The following is a 14789-nucleotide window of genomic DNA, read 5'->3' on the forward strand; positions in this document are numbered from 1 at the left end:
AGAATTTAAAGCCGAACTTGAAAGAGATTCCATTAACCGCTCCACTCTATTAAACATTGAAGTTGCCTTGCGCTTCAGAAATGTCACCCTGCTTGAATTGCCATTGTCGGTGACGCTTACCGAAATTTCTAGAGACATATTAAGGGGAGGTTCTTTTGGATTTTTCCGAAAACTAAGCAAACTTTGAGAATTGCGGGAAAATGAAAAGACATACGAACTTATGCTTTTGAACTTTTGATTCGTTGTTTATTAACGATTAAAAAAAATATTCAATATTCAGGAAATTCAAAATGGCGGCTTCAAAATGGTGGATCTCGTCGACCTCTCTTTTTCTGCTTTGTCTAGTGTCGGGCCGCTGGTAGTGAACTGAAATTAGAAATGTATATAATTTATTAAAATTTATGGAATTTTCTATGCCTTATACCTAACGACAATCAATTTTGGTAAAAATAAACCAATTTCATGGACGTTTAAAAAAAAATTGACATTTTTTCTCTTTTTTTTTTTACTTTGATCTCGTTTAAAAATTATAAATAAACAATTTTTTATGCCAATTTTAGGTATAAGGCAAACAAAATATACTTTTTGTATGTATTTGTATTTTGTATTTTCAAACATTTCTTGAATGAAGGAAATCGGATCAATAGAACGAGCCCTGTGCGCGACAAGAGGTTTGAAAACATGGTTCCGAGAAAAACGCGTTTAAAGTTTTTAGAAACTTTGCCTTGAGATAACTTTCTTGTTCGATAAGTTATCACAACCATCATCCGCTTTAATAGGTTTTTGGGGTCGCTGATTACGAATTTGAGGTCAAATTTACAAAACGTTAAAGTAGTTGCTTTATCAACCGTTATTCGTTTCGGGACATAAGGCATCATCTAGAGCTGCGCGGTAAATCGGCGCGCTGAGCGTGCCACAGCGCGTGACATGGGTATGTTTGACACGCTCTAGCTCAAGAAATACGCGTCGTATCGAAATATCCCTTGGCACGTATATTCTACACATATTTTATTAAAAAAAAAAATTTGATTTTTTCAAAAAAATCCAAAAGAACCTCCCCTTAAGCAGCAACAACGACAACAATAGCAGCAGTTTGGGCGGGCAAAATTCGGCTTCAGCGGGAAGATGAACGCAAAAGGGGAATAGCGAAAAATTATCCGCTACTGGTCTATATATCGCCTTACGTCCGAGTTTGTGTAACAATTTGTTTAGTTGCACATATCAATTAATATATATATGTACATTTATATTGTTTATGGCAAGAAAACGCACAATTCAGCTGCAACTCGGCGGGCAAAATTCGGCTTCAGCGGGAAGATGAGCGCAAAGGGAAATAACGAAAATCGGTCCGCTACTGGTCTATATACCGCCTTATGTACAAGTTTGTGTAACAATTGTGATATTTTTTTGCACAAATAAATTTATATATTTGTTTGTATTGTTTATGGCCGTTTAACGCACAATCCAGCTGCAACACAGATCAAGTAAAATATGCAGCCTGGTAAAATACATTAAATTTTTGTGACTTGCACTGGATCTTTTTTATGCACAGATCACGTCGGGGTCACCAAATGTTGAGCTAATAAGCTCTTTTATTAGCTATTTATATAAAAACACGAAAATTTAGGGTTCGATTTCTGCAAAGGCGGCGAATTTATTTTAGCAGAAGCGATTAACAAAATGGTCCGCGAGATCGAAAGGAAGCGTTAGAATTAAATTGAGACGTGGATCAGCCGATTGCTGACCCAAAGTAGAAGCCAACAAGCAACGAGAGAGAGAGAGAGCGAATAGAAAGATAAAGACAGAGAGAAAGCAATGGTAATTATGCAGATAAACTAAGAGAACATTTAGAGAACCAAAATATCTGCTGCGGCTGGCGCTCCGACAACACCCATGCAGAAAAAAAAAAAAATTATCTCGCCGTTGTTTTTAATCATATCGACTAGATTTCCTCCAGATGGTGTTTTTTAATTAAGATCGAATTTCGAATTAAATTTTATTAAAATTGTATAATAAATACCATAGGAAAGATCGAAAAATATAGGTATATAAATAATGAATAAAAAATGATAACGTTGTTTTTTATCCCACGAGCATGATTTTAAACTACCTTTGAATCAAGAAAACAATTTCATAAAAATCGGACTTTTTATCCCACGAGCATGATTTTCAGAACATGACTTTAAGCTACCTTTGATCGAAAAATTTATATAGAAATAATGGAAATAAAATGACTCCATCGTTGTTTTTCACCAGACTAGCACAATTATTCTAATATATACCTAGTTTTCTAATGAATCTTTAATTTGGTAGCACATTTCATTAAAATCGGACGACACTATCATATAGCAGTCATATGGATAACACAGTCTTACAAAAAAAAATACCCCGTCCCCGTTGCAAAATCTTTGTAAGACAGTGTAATCGTCGAAAATAAAGAAACTTAATTAAAAAATCGTCATAGCTTCGATGTTGTTTAGCCTTTATTTATTTTGCTTGACATATATGATGACGGCAAGGGTATATAAGATTCGGATTGCCGAAGCTGGCTTTCTTTCGTGTTTAAAGCATGTTTCTAGGCCAAACTAAATAATCTTGTCTCTACAGGCGTCCTATAACAGTGTATTAACGGGTGAATATCTATATATGTATATAAAAATGGAGACAAACAAGAAAGGAAGCTAACTTCGGTAAGCCGAAGCATATATACCCCTGCAGTCATAAAATATTTCAAACAAAATACACAAAGGCTAAAAAACATCGAAACTATGACGATTTTTTTATTAATCCATACTTAATAGTATAAATGCGAAAATGTTTCTGTCTGTCTGTTACTCTTTCACGCCTAAACGCAGTGGCGGATCCACGGGGGGGAAATTAGGAAAATTTAGGAAAAAAATTGAGAAAGAGTCGAAGTCTTGAGAACAGTATGGGACATATATGTATGCCGGCAGAGATATCGAACCAATGCACAGTGGGCCCAATGAGAAATTTGGCGGAATATAAGTCCAAAAAAAATTGTTCAATATATGGTTAAATTTTTTTTATTTCAATGTTAACACTCTATGAAGCTCACAAAAGCTTGTTAAAAGCTTTCAAATGGGTGTTGTGATCAATTGTGAGCTTTCGAAGTAATCAAATGTTTTTCACGTGTGTATGCAAATTTTTAAGGTTTGTTTTGAGTCGTGTTTAAAAATTTGAAAAATATACATACATATTGACGATTTTTAATTGAAGTAACCATTGTTTTCGTTAAAATAAGGTATGTACTAAATGTAAATAATGTGTTCGTGATTTATCTATGTATGTGTAACCTAAAAATATATATGTAGTTATTAACATGCTTTTGAAGTAATGTTTTTTAAACGCTTTACTGTCTTCGTTGGTCTGTAACTAATGTGATTCAATCATATTCATGCTAATGTTAGTATTTGTGAGAAGTGTAAGTCCTTGTGGTGTCAAAATGTCCAAAATGAGATCCAACTACGGCCAATTCTGAAGTCTATTTCACTTTATAGGTAGAATGTCAGTCCCTAGGAGACGTCTTTTTGCCTTGTGGCTTAGCGAAAGTGTGGCAGAAAAAATTTTTTTTTATAATTTTTAAAAAAAAATTTTTTATTATTTTCATATAATTGCTTATTGAATTTAAAATGTTTAAAAATTTATTTTTTGAAAGACTATAAAGTTACGAAATTCACTATATTTTTTATATGAATTGTATGAGATTTACTTGGGGTAACACCTTAATATTTTCCGAATATGTCAAGAATACATTAAGAATATTAAGTTAAAATGTTCAATAAAATATCAATTCATTTACCCCAGTTATTATTAAAATTCCGCTAGCAGAGGCACTTGACCCACTGTGCAATGGGGCGTTCGATAGTCGCAAGCGGCATCATGTCTATATGTTTTTCGTAGTTCGTAGTGTCACCCATGGTAGAATTATACAAGGTAGTCTCGTCGGCTGCAAAATCGTTCGGGTTTTTTCCCCCTATCGACCCGAACCCATAGAAAAACACTCTCTCTCTCGCTCTAATTGTAGTGTCGATAGGGGGAAAAAAAAGCCGACGAGACTACCTTGTACTTATTATACCATGGTGTCACCTAGCGTCAGTTGATCGAAAGATTCGCAAAACTTGGCAGCCATCGTTTTGCGTTATGAAACACGCAATGTAAAAGCATTTTTCTGTTCCGATAAAAATTAAGTTTCAATTTTATCGTATGTTACAATGTGCGCGCGAAATTATCGTATGTCCATACAAATTTGCATGGAAATACTGCAATCGCACAAAAATTCCGAAATACAAAAATAAAGAAAAAGCTTCTCCTGTAAAATTTGATTTTTCTACAGTCGCGGAAATGCGTCGATATATCTATACGATAAGCCACATTGTGTACAAATTTTGAGTCAATTAAAGTCAAACTAACGGAGTTACAGCGTTTTAAACAACCGAATTTGGACGTATTTTCACGTATAAAAATACTTTGAATCGATTTTGCCGAAGACGTTATTTTGAAAGTCGGTGAACATCAGAACTCAAAATCTACTGAACCGATCCTTTTCAAATTTTTAACACAAATTCTCAACATAAATACGCAGGTAATCAGGAAGAGATTTTTTTAATTTTTAATTTTTTTATATTTTTAAAAAATAAATTAACAGCGATTTTTTAAGCTAAAATCGCACTTTTCACTTTCAAGTGCTCCCAAAAAAAGACAAAAAATAAATTTTAAAAAAACTCTTCCTGATTACCTCGGGAAATTCATTATCTTTACAACGCATATCACGTTTTTTTTTAAGATGATCCGTTAACGCCCTATGATGTTCACCGCAAAACAACTTTTTCTTTGGGCGCTTCGGAAGATTAACCGTCACAAGCTTATTTCTAAATATTTTTTAATAATTTTTTTTCTAATATTCTTCAAAAGTTGAACAATTAAATGTAATTAAGCTCAAAAAAATAAACTTACTCATTTCGCCGCAAAAAAAAATCAAACATGGCCCCTTTTTTGGCCTTTAAAACCTTACCCCCCCTTAAGTATTTTAATAAAATAGAACAGGTACTTAATAGAAACTAAATTTTTATGTTGACATTAAAAGCAAAATCGTCGTCTATCCGCCTCGGTAATTGCTGCACCATACCAAGATAAACCAAACGAATTGGCTTCAAATACCGTTTTGATGCGTTTGTCCGCTGAACGCCAATGATTTTGCATTGTTTCACTTCTACTGATATTGACATCTCTCAGTTCCGTGGCAGATCCAATAGATATATCGATTGTCTGTTCATTCGTTATGTCCATAAGTATAGGTGTTCCAGTGGTACTCGCGAGGTCGGCTTTGCGACGTTCCCGTAACCGTCTCGCTCGCTCGGCGCCAGACATTGGGGTACCTGTGCGTGGCCCATAGCCCCCTCTTTGTAACGCTAGCCTTAATTTATATTTCTGGCTGGCTCTTGCACGCGCTGAGGCCGACATGGCAAATGTTTATATATTTATTGTCACTTTCTGGTTATTTTAAATATAAATACTTTCCAAATTACACTTATTTTTGTGTAAATCAATCGGTTTAAATAAACTTGACAAACACACGAAAGAATCACCACGCTATAAAGTCGGAGTCACGAGTTACACTGAATAGAAACACGCGTGAGCGCCGGTTTCGCACAGTTATCGCAGTATCCCTCCCCCGCCGCCCCGCTTGACCACGACACGAACTCAATGTCATAACAGCAAGCTGACTATATACATAAGTGAAATATTTACACCACATTTTTGTTTCTAAGACTAATAGTTTTTTAATTATTAAGGTACGATGATATAGACCATTTCGTTACGTTACGTCACGCGCAATTGATTGCGGCAGAGTCTTACGATTCACAAAGACGACGTCTTTTAAATGCTGAACGGCAGTCAGAAAGAACACGTACATTTTCAATGAGAACGTGGAAGACATTTAATGGTGCCTCTTTTGACTATGACCCTTTGATCGACTATGTTAATCACCGATTGGTTATCTTTGGGAGAATGGATAAAAAATGCACTGAAATGGAAAAAAGAAACTCAAGGTATGTGCTGTTCTGGTGGAAAGGTTAAAAAAAAACCCGGCGAAGCTGGGACGGGCAGCTGGTTTTCTATATTTTCGACTACTATTCATATGACAGCTATGTTATATTGTTGTCCGATTTGAGTCGTTGGACTCTGTATTCCAAAAATTATGCTTGTCTGATTAAAAACAACGATGTTACAATCTTTTTTTTCGTTATGTCTGTATAGATTTTTCGATCTTTCCTATGGTATATGATGACATTGTCCGATCTTAATTAATTGATTGAGGATTGAAAACAAAGATGTTATAATTTTTTGTATTTTTCGATCCTTTCTATGGCAGCTATATTATTTTATTATTGAGTTATCCGATTTTGATGAAATTTAATAATCGTAGTTAGAAAACGCCATCTGGAAGAAATCAAGTCGATCTGATCAAAAACAACGACGTGAGAATTTCTTATTTCATTCTCTTGTATGGGAGCTATCCGATATAGTCAGCCGATCCGGCCCGTTCCGACTTATATACTGCGTGCAATAACTACACAACTTTTGGGAAAGTTTCAGCAAGATAGCTTTAAAACTGAAAGACTAGATTAAAGAGAAACTGACAGACGGATAGACGGATTCTGATCGTGATGCTGATCAATAATACATATATAATATATACTTTATGGGGTCCTTCACTGCGCTGCAAACTTCTGACTGAAATTATAATACCCTTTGCTCTGCAGGGTAAACGTGCGAAACTGCACGGGAGTGATTGTACTAATCCAATAGCCTGCCACACGCAATCGATTTTAATGCGTTTTGTTGTGTGTGATAGAGCACCTCCCAAGGAAGATTTATAGATCATTAAATTTTCACATACATTCCAAAATCGCATATCAAGTGAGTTACTACCTCATCACACTGACAAACAACAACAAAATTCGCGCTACACATAGCATTTTCCCTCAATTTTTATGGTTTTCATTTATCATTACCAAGTGAATTAAGTATTTTTTTCACATGTTCTGCAGTGTTTAAAGCGACTTATTGGTCCATTACTAGGATTAGGATTTTTTCCATGGTTCTTTTTAAGTTTTTTTTTGTCACATAAGGGTAAATTTCAATAAATTAAATTTGAAGTTCCCAACAAAACCACGATCGGCGAAAAATCAAAGAAAAGAAAAACAATTATAAATATGTAAAAAAAAGAAATCCTGAACCAATTATTAAAAAAATAAAAATAAATAAATTGAAAAAGAAGAAACTTAGATATAAAAATGAAGTAAAAACAAGAACATGTAGTCATCAAACATGTCGAACAAAATACATAAAGGCTAACAACATCGAATCTATGACGACTTTTCTATTAATTTTCCATATTTTCGACTATTGTTCATATGGCAGCTATATGATATAGTTGTCCAATTTTTATGAAATTTTTTCTCGGTTCAAGGGTAGTTTATAAAGTCGTGCTCGTGGAATAAAAAACAACAAAGTTATGATTATTTTGCAATTATTTCTATATATATTTTTTTGATCTTTCCTATGGCAGACATATGATAGAGTTATCCGATTTTGATCACATTTAATCCAAAATTCAATAGTAATTAGAAAACGCCATCTGGATGAAAAACAACGGCGTAATAATTTTTTTCCTTTATTTTTTGACCTCTTGTATGGGAGCTATCCGATATAGTCGGCTCGATCCGGCTCGTTCCGACTTATATACTGCGTGCAATAACTACACAACTTTTAGGAAAGTTTCAGCACGATAACTTCAAAACTGAGAGACTAGTTTACATAGAAACAGACAGACGGACAGACGGACAGACGTACAGACGGATTTCGATTCAGATCGTGATGCTGATCAAGAATATATATACTTTATGGGGTCTGAGGTGTCTCCTTCACTGCGTTGCAAACTTCTGACTGAAATTATAATACCCTTTGCTCTGCAAGGGTATAAAAATGTGCGGAATCGCATCACATGAAAACGGCATGACCGAAAATTGGTAGGGAGGTAGCTTAGAGCCAGGAGAAGGACATAGGATACTTTTTATCCCGTTCGACATACCAAAAATCGCATATAAAGTTACTACCTCATCACACTGACAAACACACGCTACCATAGCATTTTAAGTCAATTTTTGTGGTTTTGGTGAATTGAAATGAAGTAAAGTTTTTTGTGATTTTGGTGTCAGTCATTGAACTTCTCCTAAACGGCTGAACGGCAGAAATTATAAAGTCAAGTTTGGAAGACGACGTTCTTGGAACATAGGTCTATTTTCAGTTAGATTTTCGTTGTTAACAATGCCACAAACTAGACGTACAAGTCTAGGCCGCAGAACTAGAAATACGGCAAGTCAAAGATATACATATAAGAGCAACTCAAACTGATGAGCAACGCGAAGCGCGAAATTAACTTCAACGGAATCGAAATCAACATAGAAATGTTGTGTTTAATCTCTATAGAGCTGCATTCTCTAATAATGTGGCAATTGATTACAGTTCAGAGCAAATCGTTGCTATTGGACTAATGAATATTGTGTGTCCACATTGCAATGCATTGAAGTTCAAAAATGAAGCCACTGGATTGTGTTGCGCCAGAGGCCAAGTCAAGTTGACGCCATTGATACCACCACCAGAGCCACTACATTCATTGGTTTGCGGAAATGGGCCAGATTCGAATCATTTTTTGACTCATATACAGCAATACAATAATTGCTTTCAAATGACATTATTTGGCGCAACAAAAGTTATTCGAGACAGTTTTATGCCTACTTTCAAGGTAAGTAAGTATTATATAATGGCCAGTAGCGGACTAAGGACTTTTGAGGCCCGGGGCGGTTTTGTCTTGGTTTGAGATTATCAATAAATAAAATTCTTTAACAAGAAATAAATTTATTCACAATATGAAACTACAATTCGACACGAGCATTTTACATTCAAACAAATTGAAGTTTGTGTTTTCTTGCTTTAATTGAAGAGAATTTGTTGATCACTTCGTCGAAATCTATTGTGGACGCGATTTGTCTCTCGTTATAAGCATTTTAACATTTCGAACATGAAATTCTAAAGCCTCGACCGTATGGTTAGTCGTATCTGCTGCGTTGACATTGTTATCATCTGCACAATATAATAAACCGTATTTAAAAATCAACCTTATAAATTTATAATCATTTACAAAGTACAATTATGCTAAATATCAATAGATTATAACTGAGACACAGAGCGTATAAAGGCAAAAATAAATGAATAATACAAACTTGTATTTAGATGCGAATCTTGATTTTCTGGGGAATGTTTCTCTGCAACTAAATATTTTAACAATGATTGTGCTTGCGACTGACTTTCTTCAGCTTTAACCTTTTGCTTCTTCCGCTTTTGCGCACCACTCTCGTAGTTTCGTTTCACTGTCAAAAAATTAAAATACAGATCTTTGATTAATATCTATGCATGGACGTCAGGTTTCACACTGTTTTTTTTTGTTATGATAACACTTTTCTGAAAGATTTTTAATCGTTTTTTGATATATTTTTATGTATGTGCCACCTACTTTTGAACAGCGAATGTTGCGATGAATTCACATAATGATATCGAATCAAACGTTTGTAAAAAACGCGAATATATTGCACGATGTAAACTTGAACTATCCACAGCTGTGAACAATATTTTCCGAATATTTCCGAATGTACGCAGACGTATCAACAGCAAGATGATAACAACAGTTAGTTTTCCGGACGTTCTGCACTGTACACACACCAGTGTTTGTGAGTGTAGCTCAGTGCCATCACCGACAGATGGCACTGAGCGAGCGTGTGCGATAAAATGTTTCGAATTCAGCGAAACTTTTTTTGATTTTTTATGTTTCATGATCGCACATGATTTTTAGCATTGCGAATGATACGTTAACAACATTTTTTTTCAATTTTTCAATTAATTGGGGGCCCCTTGCGGGGCCCCCTTGATCGCGGGGCCCGGGGCGGACCGCCCCCCCTTAGTCCGCTACTGATAATGGCAAACAATTTTATTTAGTTTTACAATCATCTAGCTGAGTCAGTGTTGTGTAAATGTGTTTACAAAGTGTTCCACAATTTGCTATACAATATATTCTTGCAGATTCAGGGTCAAATATATCATCGAACAGGTTCCTTCTTGCCAATGCCAGATGAAGACTGTAGTAACCCGTAAGTCCCCCTCAATAAGGACAGATTGTTTTCACTTTTAAATGCCAATTTAATTTGCTTATTTAATTGATAACTGCGTTGCATCCACGCTGCACACTCGGTCAATTTCAACTAACTCTCATTCTTCTCCGTCACTCCGCTCGCGCCCTCCTTAAGGAGGATGTATCGCCGCTCTCCTGCATGACATCGCCGCTCATTTCCGGCTCCCACAAAGACTATAAATTTTTGCAAATATATTTTATGGGCAATTCAGCAAGAGAAGTCGATCAGCGTTGCGCACAACACAACTCAGTGAAAAGATCCATTGTGGAACAACTTCAAACATTTTTCCATCAACACAATGAATTTGTTGCATTATTCAAAACTGCATTAGACCGCATGCTATCAGATAATCATAAAATTGTCATCAGAGCCGATAAGGCGCCTGCAGGACAATATGCTGGACGTTTTAATGCGCCAACAATTGATGAAGTGGCTATTGTCGTGCTGGGAAAAAATTTAGAAAACCGAGACATTGTTTTATTTCGCATTACAATAGAGAGAAGCAGTGAAGGGTATAGAGGCTATTAGTTGCTTTCTAGAGCGCGCGTGGTGTTGTAAAAATATAAGTGAAATTATGGAACCCTATGGAATAAACGCTATTATGAAAATATATATTTTGTTTTTCATTTAATAAAAATAGTAAAGTCCTTCTCAGGAATGGCGAGACCTAAAGGTCCAAAGACCAAAAGGTCCAAAGATCGCCGTTGGACCTTGGACCCGGTTAAAAAGGAGACGCCGAGGATTAACGGGACCAGGGGGCCCTATATAAGCGGGGCCCGCGGTTCAGCCGGGATCAGTCGAAGAGAAGTGAAACTCAAGTACACATCAGACAGCGAGAAGTCAAGCGAGGATACAAGCAAGGATTCAAGCGAGGACGAACACGAAGAGCAGGACGAGAAAGGATCAACGGCGTGGACGAAGGACACGAGGATCCAGAGCAAGCAGTCTACAAGGAGCAAGATCGCTAAGTCGAGACGTTCGGGACTTTAAGTTGCAAGTCTCCGAATTGAGACACAGGTAGCTGAGGTCCTGTGGGCAGCACACGAATCAAACTAGGCGCCTGTAACGACCCCTGGTTGGAGACATTGAGCCTGGCGTATTGCCCGGCGGGTCCTAACCAAGTCGGCACACACGTATCCTTATTCGAGTAAACGTGTCCTCGGTGGGGAGAGTCAAGAACCAGACGCATACTGAAGAGTCTACCAGACCGTGATCCGGTGTACGCTTGGTCCGTCTTGTGGCGAGAGTTGCGTTTTGGTGTGACAAGCCGCGAAGGACGCGCAGTTGAACGGCACGGGTGTTAAAGGCGTGCACGCCGAGAACCCTGCTGTGTCTCCCAGAGTCCTGGAGCAGCGAAACCCCGAGAGCCAAGGATTGAACAGCCCCAGCACGAAGTAGTAGGGACTAGGGTGGAACGTTCGTCAGAACTGATCGTGTCACGAGAGGACCATTCGTCGGGTACCCGGCGTACGCCTGGACCGACGGTGAGAATTGAGTGAGCGTTCGGTGGACCGGCCGGGACAGAGCAAGGGCCAGGAAGTCGAGGTTACGAAAGGCATTCGCCTGGACAACACGGCGCCTGTTCACCCTAGTCTGGGAACGGTGACGCTTCCCACAGCCCAGATAGTCCGACTCCATCACGTGAAATACCCGACATCAACGACCACGATCGAGCGGGAGCACTGGAGAGGGCGTCAAACCAAGAGGAGGCATCGAGGGATACCGAGGCGAACAATTCATTCAATAGTCAAATTCAGAAGCCGAATAAACAAGTTTAAAGTCGAGAAATCAACGCTGTCTTCTTATTCACTGGTGGGGCAATCACAACATATAAATTTGGTGGGACGAACAACAACTACTGAGCTCGCTGCACAATTCAGTAGCAAGCATAAATAGCAGGGACCGTAAATAATAATTATGAGTTTAAAAAAATTGAAGCCCAAAACAGTCTCCAAAAAAATTGGAAAAAATTGTCATAAGTTAAATTTTCATGGCAAATTCAAAAACAAGATAAATTTTTTTTTTTCAATTTTTATGAAAAAAATTGAGTTTTAATACTTAAAATTAATTTTAATAATAAAAAATTAGTAATAATTATTAAATATACATTTTTATATAAAAAATTACGCAATAACTTTTATTTTCAATTTTTATTATATAAATTGAAAAATAAAAATTATTTGATAACTTTTATTTTAAAAATTGAAAATAAAGATTGAATCTATATATCTTTTGATCCGTAGAAGCCAGATCCAATATATATGAATATATGTGATCTACACATCAATACTTTTCAGATGGTATATAATAAGTATGTATATATATGTAAGATAATGGGATTATAATCATAGGTTTATTTGGATAGATATGTGGATAAATGTTAATGTTCTTGAAATTAAATAATTAGCCATTTATATATTAAAAACTAATAAATTTTTGTAATTTAATCTCGATTAATAATTTAATGAACTACTCTTTCTCAGCCGCCGCAACAATAGTTGGGCTATTTATGAATACTGCCAATACTACACAGGCACATAAGCGGATAAACATATATATAGGTATATATACATACTCGATATCGAGTATAATTTGCAAAAATAATATCAGCGTCAAGAAGCAAATTTTACACGAGAATGTTTTTCAACCCTTGCGAAGCAAAGGGTATTCAAATTTCAGTCAGAAGTTTGCAACGCAGTGAAGAAGACACCTCACACCCCATAAAGTATAAAAATTCTTCATAAGCATCACGATCAAGATCGAAATACGTCTGTACGTCTGTCCGTCTGTCCGACTGTCCTCCTGTCTTTTGCTACGCAGACTAGTTTTAAAGCTATCTTGCTGAAACTTTCCCAAAAGTTGTGTAGTTATTGCAGTATATAAGTCGGAACGAGCCGGATCGGCCGACTATATCGAATAGCTTCCATACGAGAGAATGAAATAAAAATTCTCACTCCGTTGTTTTTGATCAGATCGACTTGATTTCTTTCAGATGGCGTTTTCTAACCACTATTGAATTTCGGATTAAATTTTATCAAAATCGGATAACTCTATCATAGGTATAGCTGCCACAGGAAAGATATATATATTGTGACATATCCATAGCACCATATAAACTATGTACATGTCTACACACCCACACACCCACACATACACACTAAGAACTTATTAGAACTTACCCTTGAGACTCAGATTTAAATATGCAAACGCACCGAATATGATCCCTAGCCAAATCAAACCTAAACCTAATTGAGGACGGAAAAGTACTTGTAAACTAATCCTCAGACTAAACAGATTAGATAGAAACGCGCATTCGGCACGTTCCCATAATTCAGATCCCCAAACCAAAATCGTAAACTCAAATTTCGGGACCAAGGTCATAAACAAATTTAAAACCAAGAATCCAAAGTCCAATCGGGAAAGTTCTTAGCCTCAACAATAAAACACACTTAGTTAGAATAAACACACTCAAGTAAAGCTCGAAAGCTCCACAACTGAGGTATGATCGTAAAAGACGTCAGAGTTAGGAGTTGAGTTCAGTTTGAGACTTGCAAGTGACAGGTCGGTGTTCTTCCACTAAAAATATTTGTAACCAGTTGAATATAAGAAATACAGATAATTTTTTTTTATTGAAAACTTATGGTGCAAACATTTAATTATATAAATACAGTAGAATCCCGTTATAACGACTCCGTTTATAGTGTCCGTCCGTGTTGTGCGACGAAAACTCGATGGTTTGGTTGGTCCCCATACAAACTTATGTGAAAGGGCCTCCGCTTAGAGCGTTTCCGCTTTTAGCGACAAACCGCTTATACGAACGAAATTTTTCAAGAAATTTCATGCAGAAAAAAAACATTGCAATAGTGGCAAATTTAAGCATCAAAACACGCTGTTAGAAACCCTGCAGTTCTGGCTGTCACCTGGTGTCTCGTGGCATTCAAGCAATCAACGTGCAGGAAAGGAAAAGGAACATTCCTAAGATTCCCCCTTTTTCTCACTCCTATAATACGATTTCGTTGCTTGCACCCGACGGCGGCCCGACTCCAAATTTGTCTTCTATTCTTTCGTTTTTCTAATTGAACTGTTGTCTTTCTCCGTTAGAAACAAAAAATTGGTTTTCGATGGAAAACACGGCTGAGGGGCGCTCGACTTATATATACTCTTTTAATGTTAAAGTTCTTCAAATATTAAATATAATATATAGGTATATAATCATATATATTTAATATATTTTATAAACATTATTTAATTTATTGAACCAAGATAACCATAACACAACATTGATTGCAAATATAGAAATTAACAATATGTCCTTTTTAGGATTTATTTAAGACGCGATTTTAATTTGCGAATGAGAAGACTTTGTAATTGCGAGGTTTTACCGTCACCGTTTATTTCCAAAATTCAACTAACTGCTAAGTACATTAATTCTTATAACGAAAGCTAGCCCTATGCCGTAAAAGTGCTGACCCGGCTGCCCATGCATGGTGTTGGGTAGCCGCCGTTGCATCGGAGTAC

At 36.5% G+C, this 14789-nt stretch overlaps 1 protein-coding gene across 1 annotated transcript in view; it reads right to left on the reverse strand.

Moving 5' to 3' along the window:
• Positions 1 to 293: 293 nt before the first annotated feature.
• The window catches only part of LOC122320325 (synaptic vesicle glycoprotein 2A-like), a 641446-nt gene continuing 626950 nt past the window's right edge, over positions 294 to 14789 (reverse strand). Inside the window, exon 9 of the mRNA XM_043208507.1 lies at positions 294 to 366. Within this exon, the coding sequence (XP_043064442.1) occupies positions 342 to 366 (25 nt within the window). The 3' untranslated portion in view covers positions 294 to 341. The remainder of the gene's footprint in view (positions 367 to 14789) is intronic.

Source organism: Drosophila ficusphila, unplaced genomic scaffold (assembly GCF_018152265.1).
Source record: "Drosophila ficusphila isolate 14025-0441.05 unplaced genomic scaffold, ASM1815226v1 contig_470, whole genome shotgun sequence".
Lineage (NCBI taxonomy): Eukaryota > Metazoa > Arthropoda > Insecta > Diptera > Drosophilidae > Drosophila > Drosophila ficusphila.